The 21,666-nt window shown below is 45.9% G+C and overlaps 1 protein-coding gene across 3 annotated transcripts; it reads right to left on the bottom strand.

Annotated features, from left to right (window-relative positions):
* Positions 1–2,001: 2,001 nt before the first annotated feature.
* On the bottom strand, positions 2,002–13,789 carry cdc37 (cell division cycle 37 homolog (S. cerevisiae)). Of its 3 annotated transcripts, none has more exons than XR_009705175.1 (9): positions 13,445–13,766; positions 12,551–12,832; positions 11,910–12,015; positions 8,366–8,481; positions 8,122–8,244; positions 7,745–7,927; positions 6,145–6,216; positions 2,560–4,077; positions 2,002–2,458 (listed from the first exon to the last, which is right to left on the bottom strand). XR_009705175.1 is itself a non-coding variant. In XM_061222878.1 (9 exons), exons 2-9 carry the CDS (start codon positions 13,550–13,552, stop codon positions 3,964–3,966), a joined length of 1,104 nt encoding a protein of 367 aa, XP_061078862.1. In that variant the 5' UTR covers positions 13,553–13,579; positions 13,662–13,789; the 3' UTR covers positions 2,002–3,963. The 3 variants fall into 3 exon arrangements, 2 of the variants coding, with proteins under 2 accessions (XP_061078862.1, XP_061078861.1); XM_061222878.1 differs by having other exon boundaries at positions 2,002–4,077; positions 13,445–13,579; positions 13,662–13,789; XM_061222877.1 differs by having other exon boundaries at positions 2,002–4,077.
* Positions 13,790–21,666: the final 7,877 nt, after the last annotated feature.

Here is a 21,666-nt window from a genome sequence, read left to right as displayed (position 1 = left end):
ATGATGGAGCCACCCCAGACCATGATGGGGCCATGACAACACCCCTTTTCCTGGGTGCACTGCATGAAGGAAAGGCAAATGAGGAAGGGAGATTCAAAGACAATCGTCAAACCGGCCGTGGTACAGAGCAGCCTGGGGAATCCTGCTCCCTCTGATCAGCCCATGTGAGAGCAGGAACAGTGAGGACTTGGACACGCTAATGGCATCCTGGTCCTCTTGTAGTAGCACGCATTAGGTACTCTGCAGTACAATAATCACTGAGTACTGTATTGATTAGGTTACCGTACATGATAGAAAAGATATATACAAATGTTCATTTCTAAATCTTGCGATGATACAGACAACCACGAAGCAGCTGAGACTTGGCTGAGCTCAGTGGACCGCATGGTCAGATGTGGGTTACGGTCCGTAGATGCAGGTTAAGGACTGTAGATGCCGGTTATGGACCGTAGCTGGACAGGTTAAGGTCAGTAGATGTGCATTACGGTCTGTAGATGCAGGTTATGGACTGTAGTTGCAGAGTTCTACTTGCTCACGCATCAGTACTCCCACATTGGAAACCAGCCTCTCTACTACTGTTATCAATTATAGATTCAGCTCGGAAATGCATCTAGGCCTGTAAAAACTATTTTGAAAAAACCCAACCTGGACGTTGCCATGGTAACATAATCTCTCAGATTCCTGTACTCGCCTTAACTATTTAAAAACGTGTCCTTGGTAAAATATTTTACTGAAGATATCACAGGAGAGAACCAGCATTGGGAGTACACAAAGTTTAGAACACAAATCTAGGTTAATGAACACTGCTTTCCTTGTCCCTGTCATTGCATTCTTCCAGTGCACATCCAGTAAAGGATCAGGTTTTTGCATTTGGACCTGATCAGACCCAACTGCGTCCATCAGGAAGGAGCAGACGTTCTCTTCCAACAGTTCTCTTTGCACCCTTCCCTTCTCCCTTTGATTTTGCCCTCTGCATGAGTGGAAAAATAGATACAAGTCTCACTAAATTCATTTAATTACATGTTTATTTCGCAATATTTCATGCATACAGTAGACCCCCCCCCCCCCCCCGCAACAGCAACTACATTAGGCTGTTTTAAAAATTTCCCATAGCAACCATGGAGAACTAGCTCCCCCTAGAGTCTTCCCATAGCACAGTAGAACTGTAGAACATCAGCAGCCTGCCAGTTTGTTCTGTTCCGCTGTGTTGTGTTCCAGCGCTGCCATTGGCCGGTCAATTTCACACCTCTCCTCTTGGCAAGACCGAGGAGTTCAACAGACTTCCGCCAATCCCCCTTGACTTTAGCACTGGCGAAACAGAGGACAGGACAACCACCAGAAGGGGTGCCATCACACCTTCCATTCCGGATATGACTCGACTACAACCTTATACTGTTTATACTGTTGTTATAAAGCAGTTATGAAGGCCAAGTCCCTCATCTACGCAGAGAAAGGCCTGGAGGAGCAAATTTCCTTCCGTAATCTTGTGAGCCCAGTCTCGGGCTTGGACAACAGCACAGGATTCTGGGATTTATGGGAATACAAATCGGTCTACAGCCATGTTTTCCAGTTTTACACCAAAACGTGGCATCCTTCCAGACGATATTCAGAAGATGAAAAATGAGAATACAAGTTTGTGAAATTAATTCAATCTGACTGGTCCGGATTGCTTTAACGTGCATTTTATTTCCTTCAAAGGATAACATAAATAATCCATTCAGCTTTTAAATTGCTGTCACCCCCGTGAGGACCGGAGCAAACACCAGATTCACCCATGAGGTAGAGCGACCACTGATATTCGGTCTCACAAAAGTCTGCCACCACACATGGACGGAAAGAAATCTCCAACCTCACTGTTCGTCCTGTTCGGCTTTTAAACACGTTTACCTACTTCCCAAGCACAGCGCAGATGAAAACTGAAACACGGACGACAAGAGAACGGCGAGTTTGTGTTTAAAATCATCACTGAATGGCAAAGAGTAAAAAGCAAGGATCACGCCGTTTACATCAAAACAACATTTTATTGGCCGCTAAATCCGGGAGAACACAGAGCGGTCGTTCTGAAAGTCGGCTGTGCGCCGCCAACTAAAAGATGTCCCAAAACTGCTGCAGTGACCTCATCATTTAACAGGCCCTCGCTTAGCTCTAACACAACTGCACACAGAGCCGGGCTTCCACTGGACACTGACTGAGGGTTTGGGGAGGGGAAGAGGACACTTACTGAGGGTTTGGGGAGGGAGAAGTGGACACTTACTGAGGGTTTGGGGAGGGAGAAGTGGCCACTTACTGAGGGTTTGGGGAGGGGAAGAGGACACTTACTGAGGGTTTGGGGAGGAAGGGAGAAGTGGACATTTACGTAAGGTTTAGGGAGGAAGGGAGAAGTGGCCACCTACTGAGGGTTTGGGGAGGGGAAGTGGACACTTACTGAGGGTTTGGGGAGGAAGGGAGAAGTGGCCACCTACTGAGGGTTTGGGGAGGGGAAGTGGACACTGACTGAGGGTTTGGGGAGGGAGGGAGAAGTGGCCACTTACTGAGGGTTTGGGGAGGGGAAGAGGACACTTACTGAGGGTTTGGGGAGGGAGAAGTGGCCACTTACTGAGGGTTTGGGGAGGGGAAGAGGACACTTACTGAGGGTTTGGGGAGGAAGGGAGAAGTGGCCACTTACTGAGGGTTTGGGGAGGGGAAGAGGACACTTACTGAGGGTTTGGGGAGGAAGGGAGAAGTGGCCACTTACTGAGGGTTTGGGGAGGGGAAGAGGACATTTACTGAGGGTTTGGGGAGGAAGGGAGAAGTGGACATTTAGGTAAGGTTTGGGGAGGAAGGGAGAAGTGGCCACCTACTGAGGGTTTGGGGAGGGGAAGTGGACACTTACTGAGGGTTTGGGGAGGGAGAGAGAAGAGGAGAGAGAGACAGAAAGGGTTGGGCGGGTTGAGAGAGAGAGAGAGAGTCCCCAGTCATCCCCACTCCAGCTCCATGGTCAGAACAAAGGTAACGACTGCCTGTACGGAGAGCCATCTGTACAGAAAACACATCTCTAATTTACCTTCATCAGTATTCAGACACACACAGGCGGGGCAGTGAAGCAGTGAAGGAAGAACCCAAAAAGACAAGAGTGCGGGGACACAAACGGGCGTGGTCTGCAGTTTTCTCACGAGCGTGCGTCTGGACGCGTTTGCTAAAGGTTTGCCAACCGTTCACAAACCAGACGCACATCATTCCTTGTCATTCATTTTATTTCATCGCAGTCTTTGTCGTTTATTATAATTCTATTGTAATAACAACCACATAAAAACCATTGTGTCGGCAAGAAATGACTGTTCGAACGGCCACGCGTCAACAAGCGCACCTGAAGAGTCTGACATCCCCAGAAAGAGCACGGGGGAGGACTAACAAAAAGAAAACTACCGTGCGGTACGTACACACGCGCCTGAGTGAGCGAGTGGATGGAGAGTGAAAAATCTGCTGCTGTTGCCATAGCGATCCTGACCTGGCCTGTCCCAAGAATAAGAGGGCAGAGTTGGTTGTGACGTCACAAAAACAGAAAGGAGCTCCGCCCATCACACAATACTTTGGTAACAACCGGCAGAACAATGCCTTTTCTGATCGGTGGATACTTTCTGGCCAATTCCCACAGGGATCCAGGAAGTGCAGGCCTGCTCTATTGGCCACATCCGTTACACTCTGCGACTGGTGGAGCTCTTTCCCCAGTTTGTGACATCATAACCACAGCATTCCTACACCACTTCCGCTGGTCTGACAGACAGTAGTCAGCTGGGGAGGGGGTAGGTGAGGATGACGGGGGAACTGACAGTAGTAAATGGACAGTAAATGGACAGTAGTAAAGTGAATGTGAGAATGGTTTTGGTTGCTGGGGGGGGGGGGGGGGGGGTATTGGGGTAAAAGGAGAGGATGATAATAGAGGGCGCGGGTGGGGCAGTAAAGCTGTCTGTCCCAAGGGCTGTGTCACTCCTTCTCGGGCTCCGCCTCCTCCTCCTCTTTGTCGCCAGCCTCCTCGGTCCGCGAGTTGGGCACCCACAGCCCCGAATCAATGCACTTCTGCATGTGGATCTTAGCCTCCTACAGGGGACAAAAGGGGGTTTATATACCCGCTAAAAACACCTTCATAATAATCATCCTGTCATACACCTGCTGAAAACACCTCTTTATAATAATCATCCTGTCATACACCTGCTGAAAACACCTCTTTATAATAATCATCCTGTCATACACCTGCTAAAAACACCTCTTTATAATAATCATTCTGTGATATACCCGCTAAAAATACCTTTATAATAATCATTGGGTTATAAACCTGCTGAAAACACCACTTGATAATATTCATGCTGTTATACACCCGCTAAAAACACCCCTTTATAATATTCATTCTGTTATATACCCACTGAAAAAACCTTTATAATATTAATTCTGTTATATACCAGCTAAAAACACCCCTTTATAATATTAATTCTGTTATATACCAGCTAAAAACACCCCTTTATAATATTCATTCTGTTATATACCAGCTAAAAACACCGCTTTATAATATTCATTCTGTTATATACCCACTGAAAAAACCTTTATAATATTAATTCTGTTATATACCAGCTAAAAACACCGCTTTATAATATTAATTCTGTTATATACCTGCTGAAAACACCTTTATAATATTAATTCTGTTATATACCAGCTAAAAACACCCCTTTATAATATTAATTCTGTTATATACCAGCTAAAAACACCCCTTTATAATATTCATTCTGTTATATACCCGCTAAAAACACCTCTTCAGAATCATCGTGTTATATACCCACTAAAAACACCTCTTTATAATAATCATTCTGTTATATACCCACTAAAAACACCTCTTTATAATAATCATTCTGTTATACCAAGAATGTCCTCTCTAACATAAACTTGGCCGCAGGAAACCAGTCAAACTACGGCAGTCTCCGAGCAGGTGTGGTAATCCTGTGCCCAGGAGAGGATGAATCGGACTCCACTGCTGTCCGCCAGGAAAGAAGAGCAATCGGCTGCCTGAACGCCATACGGCACGGCTGGTATGGAGGGTGAGCTCTTTACCAACTGATCCACCCGGCTACACGAAACCTTTACATTTTTGGGGGTCCCTTTTCTTCAGCTAAACACAACCCTGTACACGCTTTCAATCTTTCCACTTTGCCTCCCAGGTCCTGCCTACTCGTTCCTTTAAGCGTGTAAGCGCTTCAAATCCCACACAAGCCTTCTGTCACTGAAACTAATGAGATTAGGAGCTTTCAGGCACATTGCATCAGCAGTCCTGCCCGGATTGGGCGGTTTTTTTAGATCACGTTACAGTCGCTTTACAAGTAATGAGTAATGAGTCACAAAAAGCCTGTCCACTCAAAAGAGCGGTCTGCTGATCTCGGTAAATGTTTAAAGCCAACTTCCTAAAGAGTGCAGTAAAACGTCCCGCATTAGTGAGTGAGAGAGTGAGTGTACAGGGCAGAGTGAGTGAATGAGTGTTTGTACAGGGCAGAGTGAGTGAATGAGTGTTTGTACAGGGCAGAGTGAGTGAATGAGTGTTTGTACAGGGCAGAGTGAGTGAATGAGTGTTTGTACAGGGCAGAGTGAGTGAATGAGTGTTTGTACAGGGCAGAGTGAATGAGTGTTTGTACAGGACAGAGTGAGTGAATGAGTGTTTGTACAGGGCGGAGTGAGTGAATGAGTGTTTGTACAGGGCAGAGTGAGTGAATGAGTGTTTGTACAGGGCGGAGTGAGTGAATGAGTGTTTGTACAGGGCAGAGTGAGTGAATGAGTGTTTGTACAGGGCAGAGTGAGTGAATGAGTGTTTGTACAGAGCAGAGTGAGTGAATGAGTGTTTGTACAGGGCAGAGTGAGTGAATGAGTGTTTGTACAGGGCAGAGTGAGTGAATGAGTGTTTGTACAGGGCAGAGTGAGTGAATGAGTGTTTGTACAGGGCAGAGTGAGTGAATGAGTGTTTGTACAGGGCAGAGTGAGTGAATGAGTGTTTGTACAGGGCAGAGTGAGTGAATGAGTGAGTGTTTGTACAGGGCAGAGTGAGTGAATGAGTGAGTGTTTGTACAGGGCAGAGGACAGTTTGTACAGGAATGAGTGATTGTGAAGACGGGGTTGTGTGTGACGTACCGTAGGGTCCATTTTGCTGATGGCATCCTGCAGCATCTGAATGTCCTTCTCATCGAAACACTTCTGCAGCTCCTGTCCACGGAGAGAGACACCAGTTAGAGCCGTTTCACCACACCGGACACACAAACACACACATCAGCATTACCCCCAACCTGCATACATGCGTGTTCAGTTCAGTCAGTTCAACGTTCTGCTCCTCTCCCGTTTCAAGCCCACGCAATTCCTCAGACTCCCAGCCGGGGGCGCTGTGCTGCCACCCTGGGGCCAGGCCCTCGAACTGAATCAATTACGAACGCACCCAGTGGAGAAATGTCACCCCCGTAAGCTGCTGTCCAGGTTCAACTGACACTGCTCCTCATCACACTGATCAAATCAGCACTGCTCCTCATCACACTGATCACACGGATCAAATCAGCACTGCTCCTCATCACACTGATCAAATCAGCACAGCTCCTCATCACACGGATCAAATCAGCACAGCTCCTCATCACACTGATCAAATCAGCACTGCTCCTCGTCACACTGATCAAATCAGCACTGCTCCTCATCACACGGATCAAATCAGCACAGCTCCTCATCACACTGATCACCTGAATTCAATCCATATTCATCCTCATCTTTGATTGGCTAATAAATGGGGGTACTTCCTTTTCTTTGCAAACACGACTTGGCGAGTTCACCTCAAACCAAAAGAAAAGGGAGAAGGCACCAAACACAAAGCTGTCAGTCTCTGCATGTTTTTTTTTAAAGAAAGGAAAAATAAAATGGCAGGATGCAGTACAGCCCGTTCTGAGAAACGCTGAACGGGGTTTGGCACTGGGGATTGCTCCTCTTTTTCCCGTTGCACAAAACGTTGTTTTGTTGTTGATCGTGTTGCCACGGCTTTTGTCAGAAAGCCCCTGGAGACAGTCTTTAACTGAGCTTTGAGTGACAGGAGCAGGTATACGAGAGCAATGCATTACACAGGACAGAGGACAAGATGGAGACGGGGATTAGAGAGAGAGAGAGAGAGAGAGAGAGAGAGAGAGAGAGAGAACGGAGTGAGCGGGAGAGGCAGGAAGGTATGGGAGAGAGGGAATGAGAGTGATGGAGAGAGTGATAGAGGGAGAGAGGGAATGAGAGTGATGGAGAGAGTGATAGAGGGAGAGAGGGAATGAGAGTGATGGAGAGAGTGATAGAGGGAGAGAGGGAATGAGAGTGATGGAGAGTGATAGAGGGAGAGAGGGAATGAGAGTGATGGAGGGAGAGGGAATGAGAGTGATGGAGGGAGTGATAGAGGGAGAGAGGGAATGAGAGTGATGGAGAGAGTGATAGAGGGAGAGAGGGAATGAGAGTGATGGAGAGAGTGATAGAGGGAGAGGGAATGAGAGTGATGGAGAGAGTGATACAGAGGGAGAGAGGGAATGAGAGTGATGGAGTGATAGAGGGAGAGAGGGAATGAGAGTGATGGAGAGTGATAGAGGGAGAGAGAGAGAAGGAGAGAGAGAGGGAGAGAGAGATAGAGTGAGAGAGGGAACGACAGTGAGGGAGAGAGCGATAGAGGGAGAGAGGGAGAGAGCGAGGGAGAGAGTGAGAGAGCGATAGAGGGAGAGTACTGTACCGCAGGCAGAGTCTCGTAGACGTCCACAGGGTCCAGACCTCCAGGGCCCAGGCGCTTCTGCTTCTCCTGCTCCTCGTACTCCTGCATGGCCTTCTCAATGCGCACCTTGGCCCGGCCCCGCACACGCTCCTTAAAGGACTCCAGCTCATCGTTAAACGCGTCCTGGTACTGCTGGTCTGCAGTCTGAGGGCACACACACACACACAGCCGTGTAAACCAAGAGCCCCACACAAACACACACACAGTCCTACAAACCGAGACGGACGGACGGACGGACGGACGGACAGACGGACACACGGACACACGGACAGATACACACAGCCCTATAAACCGAGACACAGACAGACAGACAGACAGACAGACACACACACACACACCTTAATCTTGGAAAAGAACTGGCGGAAGCAGCCTCTGGGATCCACCTTCAGGCTCTTGGCCAGCTCCAGGATAAACTGCATGACTATGGTCTGATGTGCAACCTGCTCCATCAGCGCGTGTTTCTGTGAGAGAGAGAGAGAGAGAGAGATGCTCAAACCCAGCGCGTTTCTGTAACAGACGCCAGCTCCAGGGGTCAGGGGGTCGGGGGTCAGGGGGTCAGGGGGTCAGGGGGTCAGGGCTCACCTCCGCCACCTCCAGGTCGATGCACATGATGACCAAGTAGTTGGCGGTCTCCTCACACACCAGGTGGGGGTTGTCCGATAGGTACTTCTGGCTGTCGTCCCAGCGCCTCAGCATCCCTGAGGAAACATTGACCGCCATTACACACTACACACTACACACTATACACTATACATTACACACACTATACATTACACACACGATACATTATACATTACACACACTATACATTACACACTACACACTACACATTACACACACACGATACATTATACATTACACACACTATACATTACACACACTACACACTACACACACTACACATTACACACACTACACATTACACATTACACACACTACACATTACACATGAAACACACTATACATTACACTTTACACACACTACACACAAAAACCTGTCCCACAAAAATGTGGACCAAGTCCCTGTGACGTCATGCACAGGCTACCCAAGCAATAGCATTTTGCAACAGCAGAAGTGCAGTTTCTGGGTGCGGCCATGTTGGAGCCAGAGACTGCGCAGTAGGGAAACAGGGAGCCATTACACGGGCCTGAGGTCCGCAGTGTGGCTAATGCGGTTCCTACACAAAGCATGTGGGATAGAGGCCCTCGGAAATGATGCAAACAATCCCAGATTCATCCAAAAAGTAACACTGTATTGTTCTGAAAAAAAGCCACAATATAAAAAAATTTTATCAGAAGATGGGGAGACATTAAATGAAAAATTATTGTGGGAAAAAATACTGACTTCAAATTTTTACCGTAATGCATTGACTTGCAGTGAAACGGACTGGCTGACATCTCAAGACAAAGAAGTGAGATTAACAAACGAATGGCGGTTTTGGCCTCTGGGACCCATTCCGGACCCCGCATAGCCTCCACTGGCCGGCACAAAATGGCCACTGGGTCCCATTCCGGACCCCGCATAGCCTCCACTGGCCGGCACAAAATGGCCACTGGGTTCCATTCCGGACCCCGCATAGCCTCCACTGGCCGGCACAAAATGGCCACTGGGTCCCATTCCGGACCCCGCATAGCCTCCACTGGCCGGCACAAAATGGCCACTGGGTCCCATTTCGGACCCCGCGGACAGGGCTGTTCTGCGGCAAGATCCAAAGGGCCGGTGTCGAGATTCCCCCCCCCCCCCCCCCAACCCCGCTGCTATATGAACACAAGCAGAGGTGACAGAATCCACTCGCTGCATCAGCGCCCACCCAAAATAACCAAGAATTTCTCTTTAAAAATACCACAACACGATCACCATCTGGACCACTGCTGCGTCACCATACGGGTCGGTGTGCGGTGCTGGAGCCGCAATGGCAGGCTGTGTATTCCTGTTGACATCTGTCCTACACTGCATCACAAGGCTGGAACTGCCGGCATTAGCATATCTGAATGCTATATGAACACAATCCAAAATAATAACGGTCATCATCATCACCACCACTACCACTAAGACAAAAACATTTATTCACAGTACTTGTATCAGCAGTAGTGTAATAAGAGTGTATTATGATGGCGATAAGATTATAGCAATAATATGAATAGTGAAATCATGAAACTTTACATCCACATTTTAGGCATTTAGCAGGCACTCTTATCCCAGCAAATGACAAATCTTGAATTCTTTCAAATCTACCCATTTATAAGGACGAATATTTACTCAGGAAATTCAGGTTATGCAGCTTGTTCAAAGAGACATTTAACAGCCTCTCTCAGGATGTCATTGATCACCGCAAGAAAACCAATCAAATAGTCGCAGTCTCTTAACTCTGAGGTACTCCAACCCTCACCCCATAATACTAAACGAATTACTGTTCAATACTGCACAAGCACAGTGCTACTGCCAGCGTCACAAGCTTATTCGCTCACTCTTGTTCATTTTCTCCGCAAATATGACCGAAACTATGTCACTTATGTTACACTGCATTTATATGTAAATATACTTACAGTCATATGCAAATGAATACGGTCCTAGTTTCGTGAGATGGCACATAGTTTTTATGTAATGGATTTGTAGCTGGCACAACGCTGATGCTGTTTTGGTTTTTGGTTTTTTTCCATTCCCGTTTTTCAGCTCTTCATTCTCCAATACAATTTACTTGCAGGTGATTCATTTTGGGTCAGAAGGATGGTGGTGAGGCAATCCCCTAAAAATCCTGACATTGTTTTCAATACAGATCCATCCATCCAACCATCCATCCATTATCTGAACCCGCTTATCCTGAACAGGATCGCAGGGGGGCTGGAGCCTATCCCAGCATACATTGGGCGAAAGGCAGGAATACACCCTCGCCAGGTCGCCAGTCCATCGCAGGGCACACACACCATTCACTCACACACTCATACCTATGGGCAATTTAGACTCTCCAATCAGCCTATCCTGCATGTCTTTGGACTGTGGGAGGAAACCGGAGTACCCGGAGGAAACCTACGCAGACACGGGGAGAACATGCAAACTCCGCACAGAGAGGCCCCGGCCGACGGGGATTCGAACCCAGGACCTCCTTGCTGTGAGGCGGCAGTGCTACCCACTGCACCATCCGTGCCGCCTGTTTTCAATACAGATGTAACACAAATTACAGTTAGGCCAATTTGGTGGATGTGTAATGCATACATTGCTCTATAAACATAAACGCTCAACTAATTTCTAGAGCCTTTAGTCACATCAAGTGTGAATGCACTCAATAATGCACCACTATGTGACTAATGTTAATGACGTTGCACCTCCCCCCTGCCACTGCTGATTCAGCTGTAGCACCAAGCCTGTCCCCTTGCCTGACAGTGCCACCCACTGCTGATTCAGCTGTAGCACCAAACCTGTCCCCTTGCCTGACAGTGCCACCCACTGGTGCTCCTGCCATCCCTCTACCTCATCCCTGCTTGGACGAAATTGGCAGATGGGTTCGCCAACTGAGTCATTTTCTGCTCAAGGTTTCTTCCTGTTAGCCAGGGAGTGTTTCCTTGCCACTGTTTCCCTAGGCATACTCTTGGGAACCCTGTTCCTCTGTAAAGCTGCTTCGTGACAAAGGCCCTTTGTTAAAAGCTCTATACAAAAAAAAATTGATTGACTGATTGATTGATAAGAGCAACAGGATGAAAGAAATCATGAGCCGCAGAACCCCTGCAATGTGAGATCTCCACAAGGACGCACACAACACACGTACCGCAAACAAACAGATAGTGGTCATACCTGAGTCCTCACTCAAACAGGGACCCTAAGTTTAGGTACACCACCAAGCCCCAAATGCCAGTAAATATTCTCTCTAACAGGTGAATGTTCTGCACTGTCAGTTTTTATAATGACACAAATGGGGGCAACAATATGGGGCAACTCAACTCAACTCCCTAACCAAATCATCCCAACTAATTATTAGTTTGTCCTTTTTTCCTGACCTTGCGCACACAGTAGGTATGTACCAAACCCCACAAGACCAACCTACCCACACACACACACACACACACACACACACACACACACACACAAGCACATATTAACGTGGATGAACGCACCGTGTCAGAAACTCACCAAAGTGTTTGATCTGTTTATCATACTTCTCAACAAAGGTCTTGTGCTTCTGTTCCTTCTCCTCCTCAGTCTCCTCTTTCAGATCTGGCTTTATATTCACTACACTCTGAGAGAGACAGAGAGGGAAAGAAACAGGGAGGGAGGGAGAGAGAAAGAATAAACATTGTATCTTTGGTAACAATATGCACTACGCAGTTTTGTCAATAAACAACTACTTTGTTCCGCAACACTTGCTGTGAAATCACACATATTTATTTTATTAACAGCCTATTCATAAATTCACGCTGGTTCCTGGTGATGGTTAAGGTAAGTGACTGGGACATGGAAGGTCGGTGGTTCTAATCCCGGTGTAGCCACAATAACATCCGCACAGCCGTTTGGCCCTTGAGTAATGCATTGCTCCAGGGGAGGATTGTCTCCTGCTTAATCTAATCAACTGTACGTCGCTCTGGATAAGAGCGTCTGCCATATGCCAATAATGTAATGTAATGATGGGTATGCATTTCTCACGTTGTTGGACATCGAGTGTTTGCCGAATGTCAATAATGTACATTATTGACATTGTCACAGTGTGCCTGTGAGGTCGTCTCACTTCTGCACAGACCTGTGCAGACACCTGTGCACTGTGCCAGTAAGCTCACCTTGCTGAAGCCCTCCTTGCACAGTGTGTCCACGTTCCAGGGCATCTTCTTCTCCTCGCGACGGTGCTCCTCGAGCTTCTTCTCCCAGCTGCGCTCCTCCTTCTTCAACTGCTTCTCTTCCTCCTTCGCCCGGCTCAGCTCCGCCTTGGCGTCGTCCGTGCCCGCACTCCCCAGCTCCTTTACCCGCTTCTGTACATCCGCCAGCTTGCGCCGACACTCCGCCTGGCTCTTCTCCAGATCGGCCCCTTGCTTCTCGAACTGCTCCATCCTGTCCACGCGGGCCTGCGGGGGGTTGGAGGAACTCATAAGAACGCTATAGCGGACATGTGTCATTATTTACTGGCAGTCCTTAGCATCACGCAAACCATTAAAAATTTGGGGAAACTCAACTCCCTAGCCAAATCAACAAAATGAATGATTAGTTTCCGGTTTTTCTAACCACACAAAAGTGGGTACCAAACCTCACTGGTCCAGCGATAGTTTCAGTAAAGCCAATTTAAGTTAATCAATTCCGTTCCTCTCGGTGTTGTCATTCAATGACGGGAACGTTAATATCAGCTAAATGTAGCTCTAAAACAACGTTAGCTAGCTGAAATTAGATTAACTACTATAGTCAGCTGGCGATCACTTGATACCTGGTTATGTAGACCGTTAATCGCCAACGAAAAAATCAATCAGATGAGGTGGCACGGTAGCCGCATACCATTAGCTAGTAACAAGCTACTCTTAATGCGCCTTTAAAGAACTAGCTAATGTTAGTTAGCAAGCTAAGTTATAGTTAGCATTAGCTGGCCGCAATGTGGGTTGGAAATTCACTTCAAGTGAATAATAGAGGGGGGCAATCGCCATGTTGGGTGTGTGTATCGCCCGATGCGGGTGTATTTTACCGCACACCTGATGTCTCCATCTGAAAAGGCTGGGGGTATCAATGTTTGGATGAGTGTCGTCCTCATCGTCTGACACCTCGATATGGTCCCACACGCTGTAATCTATGGTCGTCATTGCAGCGGTCTCGCTTGTAAAAACAAACTTGGAAACACACAAAAACCCCGGAAACAGGTTAAAACAATGCCAAAAAAAAAAAAAATGAAAAGACGCCGATACTTCTCACTTTGGGTGGAGAATCCCACAGATTGCCGAAATTCACTGCGACCAAAGCTACCCGTGTGTTGTTCGGTCTTTCTGGAAATCTCCACAGCTTCCGCTTCGGCGTCAATACGCATCTGACGCATATAACGTACAAACGCAGTTGACGTAAACCGATAGCTTTGTGAAATGGAAGATGGTGAACTGCTGTTACTTTACGCTTGTCTTGCGCGTGTAACAAAGAGACTCGAGACCCGGGTTTGTTGAATGAAGCTGGTTATTGAAAAGTCGCACTGGTCTGCAGTATTATAATCGTTCACCTTAACCAAATAAAACCATGCGAATCGGCGTGTACCAATCAAGATTTAAAACAATAATTTAAAGCACACGTACTGGCCCCTGTAAATCAGGCTGTTAGCTGCATCTATATAAACATATGCTTTTTTTTGATACTCGACTTTTTTCAATCATGCTAATATTATGAACCAGCAGTAGAAAGTCTTTCATTTTCACAAAATCCAACGCGACAACGTTTTGTGCATTTCAAATGGGATACAAATCGAGTAATAACTGCAATAGGCATAGTTGTTAACTGTGCCCAAAATAAATAAATAAATAAATAAAACAAAACAACGTCCACATAAAGACAATCAAACAAAAAGTAATGATATTGCAATAGCCTATCCGAAAGCCAAATATTGTAGCCAACTGCGGCTTCTGTTGTAAGATAAGGTTCATATTTCTGACCACTAGGTAGCACCATAGAGCTTACAGTTAAGTGGGTCTCAACCGTGGATCTTTCTGACTTTAGCTTGCTTTTGAATAGCTTGGAAGTACATGTGTATAATTGCTCACAAATTAATGAGAAATTAACGAATTCATTATATGTTTCTATATTTTGTAGATTATGAATGATCTGCCATTATGCGGAAACAGGGTGGAGATTGAAAATGTAATAATAAATGTGCCTAATCAAAGCAAAATAAAGTGTCTTGCCTGAAAAGTGCATTTTCCTATGAGGACAGAGCAGGTTCCAAGCACACAAGAACTCAAATATGACCTTCCCTTTAACTCAAAATTTGAAAACTAACCTAATTTGGACAAAAAACATCTGAACCTCTTGACCATGTCTGCATGGTTTTGTGCATTTCATTGCTGCCACTCGATTAGCTGATAAAATTTTTGAATTTGCAACAAGCTGGTGTAATGGTCTACCTAATAAAGTGTTCACTGAGTGTATAATAGCATGCACATGCAATAACATGCACATTAATGATTTATTTCATACAATGCTGCACAGGAAATCTGAGATTGGAGCTTCTAGCCAATGGCACATGAGAGCAAGTCACTGGGGCCTTGTCATCAGAAGTCATTTGTGTTGCCCTGCTCGTAAATCTTTCTCTCCTGAGTCCACTTTTGGTCGTAACTTAAATGCATTTAAAATTGTAAATAATTTAGAGAGAGAAATGGGCCTCCTTTCAGCCTCTACTGCACAGTTTGACGGTAGGTGTGAACAGCCGAAAGTACACATTCTCTGGTTGCTGTTGGCAATGCAAATGCTTGTACTGGGTACAGCAGCAGTATTTGTTGGATATATACAGTGGGATACAGAATTATTGGCACCCTTGATAAATAGGTGCAAAATGTGCTGTAAACTAAAACATCATAGTTATTGACATAAGCTTTATTTTCCAAAATGAGTAAAGCAGTGTGCTTTATTAATGATTCAAGGGAATCCACCAAAGTTTTACATATTTAAAAAAAAACAACTCTTGACAAACAAACAAAGATGACAGCCATGAATCATTTGTGATAAGGTTAGAGAACAAATCTTTGCCCATGCAGAACTTTTCAGAATCATTGATATAATTGGGATACCTTCCTCTTCAGTTCAGACCACAGGATTTTCATGGGATTTAAGTCTGGAGACTAAGAACATGGTTGTTGTTTTTACTTAACCATTTATGTGTATTTTAGCGCATGCTTGGAGTCATTGTCCTGCTGGACAATCTACCTATGACCAAGACTTCCTGGTACCTGGACCTTAAATAGTGTCCCTGGACCACTGGCAGAAAAACATATCCAAAACATCAATGACCTACTGCCATATTTGACAGTAGGCATGAGGTGCTTTTCCTTGTATGTATTCACTATTTCCACTAAACATATTGATGGTGTGTATGGCCAAAATGTTAGAATTTGGGTCTCATGCGGACATAGCATTCATAATTTCCTCATTTCAATAAGGTTTGGCAAACTCAAGATGCTTGGTTTTGTTTATTGTGCTCAGTAAGGGCTGTCTTCGTGCTGCTACCCTACCCTTTTTGTTATTATATAGTATATTATAAATGTTTTTTTTTTCAGACTTGGTGACCCCAAGACACAACCAATCTATGCAATTTCTAAGCTGCGATCCTTGGGTTACTTATGGCCTTCCTCACCATTGTCCTTGCTGTCCGTGGGGATAATATGCCCTTGCATCTTCTTCCTGACGAGTTTGCAGCCATTCCATATGTTTTACCTTTTTATTACTGCCCAGCAGGGTTAAGTGGTATGTCTAACCGTTTTGTGTCTTTCTTTGTGTGCATTACTCAACTTGTGATGGTCAATGATCATTTTTGTCTTCTGAATTGACAGTTCTTTGGCTTTTCCCATGCTGCTGGTATTTGCATGCTTGTTACCTCATTGTTAAACTGGAAGTGAAACAAGAAGTGATGGAATGGCACAATATAGTTTATTTTAGACTGAGATGAATTAAATGAAAGTAAAATTGTATTGCCAATTTCATTTTATTAGCTTTTATTTACAAAAAAATAAAAATGTTAGGGGTAACAACAATCTTGGCACCTGTGGTTCTCAGAAAAAAATAGTTTACTAAATAAAAAAACATTGAAACATGAGAGTAAATGTATTCAAATAAAATTATATTGTTTTCCCATGTAGCCTTTTTTCTAAATTTTCATTAAGGCTCCCAATAACTCTGGAGCCCACTGTAGATGACAAACGACCCTGGATAATAAATGTCCATCTATTGCCCATGTTAGAGTGTACTTGGCCAAGATCCACCTTTTATGGAGTGTCATGACATCTCTTTCCCCATCATGACTGAAGGATTGAAACAGACACTACACAGGCGAGAGGTTCAGAGGATAAAGAAATAACTCGCAAGTTTATGCCAACTCTTCCATGTGGCAGGGAACATGTCCAAACCACACTGTTATGTTCACATTGCCCATTAAGCTTTACTTCCTGTTGCATCCGCTGGTGGTGTTTTCCTTCTCTCCTCACCCTATCCCTCTCTCCCTGTTCTTCTGGTCCTCCCTGCCGCTCTCCAACCTGGGCCGATTCGGCGGGTCTTCGCCTGCCCTCGGTGGTCGTCCTCTCCCCAGGGGAACACAGGGCTCTGCTGGCCATGTTCCTGAGGCCGTGATCAAGGCCTTCTTCACCGGGAGGCCCCAGGAGTCCCGAAAGCACGGCCCTATAGCTGTGCACATTCTCTACCCACTTCATACCAGGAGGTCCCATATTGTACACGTTTCCAGTGCTTTGTTTTAGGTACTGACATCCATAAGAAGACAAGCCTGCGGTTTTAAGTACTGAAAACAATCCAGTTTTACATGTCCATTATCCAGCGCCGCTCATGAGCTTCATCAAGAACAGGCTGTCTTTCTTTAAGGCTCATTGAGAAGAATGAACCTCTATTCTGATCGTAACTAAATGCATCTGGGCCCAGTGTTTTGATTTGTTCTGGCATGGGGGGCCAAGCTACGCTAAATTAGTGCATCGTTGTGATGTCACAACTTCAAATCCAAATGGCTCAATTAAATGTATAGTTTCTTCATACGGATTGTATGGATTTGACAGGGGCGGCCTGTAGCGTAGTGGTTAAGGTAAATGACTGGGACACGCAAGGTCGGTGGTTCTAATCCCGGTGTAGCCACAATGAGATCCACACAGCCGTTGGGCCCTTGAGCAAGGCCCTTAACCCTGCATTGCTCCAGGGGAGGATTGTCTCCTGCTTAGTCTATTCATCTAATCAACTGTATGTCACTCTGGATAAGAGCGTCTGCCAAATGCCAATAATGTAATGATTTATTTGGAGCCTGTGCATTTTGATACGTTCATAATATCACCAGTATCCCTTTATAGCACCTTCAACTCCCTTATAATCCACATAGCAAGGGAACTCATTTGTCACAATATGGGACCTTTAACACTTCAGGTGTGTGAGATCAGAAATATGTGATTGGAACTGAAGATTCTAATGCTGATGAACCAATCACTGCTGGTAACTGGAAGCCAAAAAAAAAAAATCCCCAAAAAAGAAAAAACAACTCTTCAAATTGTGAACCTAGGTATCTCAAGTGTAAAAAAAGTCAAAGCTGCGTAAAAAAGCACATTGTTACATTAGCCTTACATAACAGTTGTATAGAATATGTTTCTAGCAGGGATCTGAAACATCAGGTAGGTTGCAGTGTCTGTTGGTTTTTAAGTACTAAATTTAAGTCATCGATTGGCCAAAGAGTCCATCTGCCTTGTTTCCTAGGCTTTTGGCTGCTTATTGAAACGAAACCACAAACAATCTGCAGATAATGCAGCCCTACAGGGGTGGAGTGTGGTATGTAATTTTATCTTATTGCAGATGATTTACAAAAGTACATATGATCCATGTTATAACCCATGTATTATTCCCACAGAATACTGTCAATTAAAAATATATATTTTCTCAATTTCTCAATTATAATGTAATATGATATGTCTGTATGTTTCAATCAGTGATTTGTGTAATAAATTCACAGGGATCTGCATAACTGTCATAAAATTTCACCGGCATCTTAAGGGTTCAAGGGTTAAGGGGTTAAAAGAATATTTGGCCCATGTCTGCTCCCTTCTGGATAGACCGGTCGGTCTCAGAGTCTAGCCAAAAGTCCCACAGAGACCTACCTCCCATGCAGTTTTATTTTGGACATTTCTACTAACCAGGCCTCATTATAAACGCATTGCTGTTGTCTGGGAATTTATCTGTCCAACCAAATTATCACGTTGGGTTTTGCGCGAAGCTTGCACTCTCGCCTAACGTCGTGGTTTAGTAAAAAGCTTTGAGTCTTTGTACCAGAATGCTGTGCTTGATAGAGATGGGTTGAGTTTAAAAGCCAAACTGGGGCCCGAATGTGTGAGAGAGGGGAACAGCTCTGTGCGTATTCGGGAAATGACGGAACCATGGCAGATACTGCCCCCCACCCCCACTCCCCCCGCCCCCACCCCCCCCCACCCCCGCTCACACCATCCTGTGTTACATTTCACATGTTCTGTTCAAAGACTGGGAAGATTGCCCTGCTTTGCTACGTTTCGCAAAGCCCCTTGGGAGATTTTTCATGGGCGTTTGACAGGGGTGGGATTATTGGCTGGCTTTTGGTGAGGTGATGTATTGCAGTGAAAGTATGTAATTGTCCACACCCTGCAGTATAAATCCTGCACACACTCGCCCTCTTAGTTGCCACTATCATCGCTAACTAGGTATTCAGCTCCATTTTTTTTCATAATAATTATTATTATTTTGTATGATTTTAAAGAATTCGGTGCCCCTGAATATTGTCTTGCAGGTTTCTCCAGAGTTTTCTGTTAAGACAGGTTAGGTCTCGGAAGCAAGCCGTGTGTCTCTAGCCATGTGCCTGTAATGTAAATGAATGACTTCTGCAAAAAGGCATACAAAGCCGGCAGATATTGTGGACTTCCAGGACTGGAGTTAAACCATTACATTACATTATATTTAGCAAACGCTTTTATCCAAAGCGACGTACACAATAGTGCATATCAAGGTCATACAACAACCGAACAGATCAGAAGGTACAATTCATATATAATTGGTTGTAAGGCTATGAATATATGTCCAGCACACTAGCAGACACTGTGGCCCTCCAGGACTGGAGTTGAACCTGCAGACACTGGTCCTCCCGGACTGGAGTTAAACCTGAAGACACTGGTCCTCCCGGACTGGAGTTAAACCTGCAGACACTGCAGCCCTCCAGGACTGGAGTTAAACCTGCAGACACTGCGATCCTCCAGGACTGGAGTTAAACCTGCAGACACTGCGGCCCTCCAGGACTGGAGTTAAACCTGCAGACACAGCAGCCCTCCAGGACTGGAGTTAAACCTGCAGACACTGGTCCTCCAGGACTGGAGTTAAACCTGCAGACACTGCGGCCCTCCAGGACTGGAGTTAAACCAGCAGACACTGTGCCCTCCAGGACTGGAGTTAAACCTGCAGACACTGCGGCCCTCCAGGACTGGAGTTAAACCTGCAGACACTGTGCCCTCCAGGACTGGAGTTAAACCTGCAGACACTGCGATCCTCCAGGACTGGAGTTAAACCGGCAGACACTGCGGCCCTCCAGGACTGGAGTTAAACCGGCAGACACTGCGGCCCTCCAGGACTGGAGTTAAACCTGCAGACACTGCAGTCCTCCTGATCCAGACCAGCTCCCGGAGCGAGGACAGGCAGACACTGCGTTTCTTTCCTATCACAGAGCGCGCAGAGGCACTGAATGTGGTATTCCCCTCCGTTCTCTGGGGCTTGTTCTGTGTTTATTTGGGGTGGGGGATGGGGGGGGGGGGCTGAGTGGGTGGATCCAGCTCATTTTTCAGGAGTTCTCACAAGCTCCAGCACACTGGTGGATATCCCTACTCTCTCAGAGTCAACAACTAATGTCTCAATGGTAATGTGAGGCCAATAGTGTGTGTGTGTGTGTGTGTGTGTTTCTATGCATCTCATTCCTTGTCCATTTTCTTAAACAACTTATTCCTGGTCAGAGCCACTGAGGGGGGGAGCCTTTCCCAGCATGCAGTGGGCTAGAGGCAGGAACACCCTGGACAGGTTGTCAATCCATCACAGGGAACACTCATTCATACCGACGGTGAATTTAGAGTCTCCAACCCACACAGACACAGGGAGTGTGAACCCAGGCAACAGTGCCACCCCTCATTCTACAACTGACCGTGAAAACTCCTGATAAAGAACATTGTTAATGTGTTTGTGCAATAGTGGTTTGTTTTCTCTTTCTCTCTCTGTTTCTCTCTCTTTCTCCCTCTCACTGTTTCTCTCTCTTTCCAGATGAGGTGAATTGGTGAATGTTTTTTTTTTTGGGGGGGGGGGGGGGGGGGCGTGTTTTTGGTGAGTAATGGCTGGGTGGGTTATGCAATGTGTTTTTTGTGAATGCATGTTAATGAAAACTCTTTCTTGGCCTGATTCCAACAACCAGAAAAGGAGGTCTGAACCGTTCAGCTTAGCCCGCATGACCACAGGGCTCCAGAGGGGCCATGGTATCTTTAAGTCCCAGATTAGGAGTGGCCATTCCAGGTCTGATGTGGCGCTGCGATTTGAACACGAGGTTAAAACCCCTACTAAGGTCAGGTCAGTTTTTTTTTTTTTGGGGGGGGGAAATTCCAAAACTATGCACTGGAAGGAGGAGGGTGGAGGGGGCTCGGCAGGGCCTAGCCACATTCTAAGGAGCTCAGGAATTTTCGTTAGTGACCCTAGCAGGAAGTGAGGTCAAGGCTCCCACACCCCCTTCCCCCACTCTGCACAACGGCAGATGTGGCCCTAAAAGTCTTCTGTAAGAATCCTCCATTAGAAAAGAAGCTACTATATGACCAATCGGATAAACATGTAGCTCTTTGCAAACTTGTCCTTGGTGGTACCATAGGCAGAAGACACACAGTGGTTGGGCAATAGGGGGTGTACTGATCTGTTTCGGCTGCCAAATTGCTATTGATTCTGTGCAGTAGTCAGTGCCTGGTGTACCTAGGCAATCAGGCAATTGCACGAATAAAAGAATCCAGTGACATTGACTTATCTCACACATTATTTATCCAGTTGAATCAGTCGACTCAGAGATAACATTCACTTTTTCAAGGGTGTTTTGACCAAGTGGTAGCAGCTTAATGGCGTAGGAGCATAACAAAACAATATATTATAGTATACAGTATTGGCATTTGGCAGACACTCTTATCCAGAGTGACATACGGTTGAT

Source organism: Conger conger, chromosome 2 (assembly GCF_963514075.1).
Source record: "Conger conger chromosome 2, fConCon1.1, whole genome shotgun sequence".
Taxonomy (NCBI): Eukaryota; Metazoa; Chordata; class Actinopteri; order Anguilliformes; family Congridae; genus Conger; species Conger conger.
Note: the sequence above shows the minus strand (reverse complement) of the source record. Positions and strands in the feature narration are given on the sequence as shown.

What these genes read in the sequence shown, in the direction of transcription:
- cdc37 (XM_061222878.1), bottom strand. Translation starts at nt 13,552, where the DNA reads ATGACGACCATAGATTACAGCGTGTGGGACCATATCGAGGTGTCAGAC. An exon ending in AGTTCTTTTCCAAGATTAAG is followed by an intron (nt 7,928 to 8,121) that starts GTGTGTGTGTGT and finishes GTGTGCCCTCAG; the next exon opens with ACTGCAGACCAGCAGTACCA. An exon ending in TCAGCAAAATGGACCCTACG is followed by an intron (nt 4,078 to 6,144) that starts GTACGTCACACA and finishes TGTCCCCTGTAG; the next exon opens with GAGGCTAAGATCCACATGCA.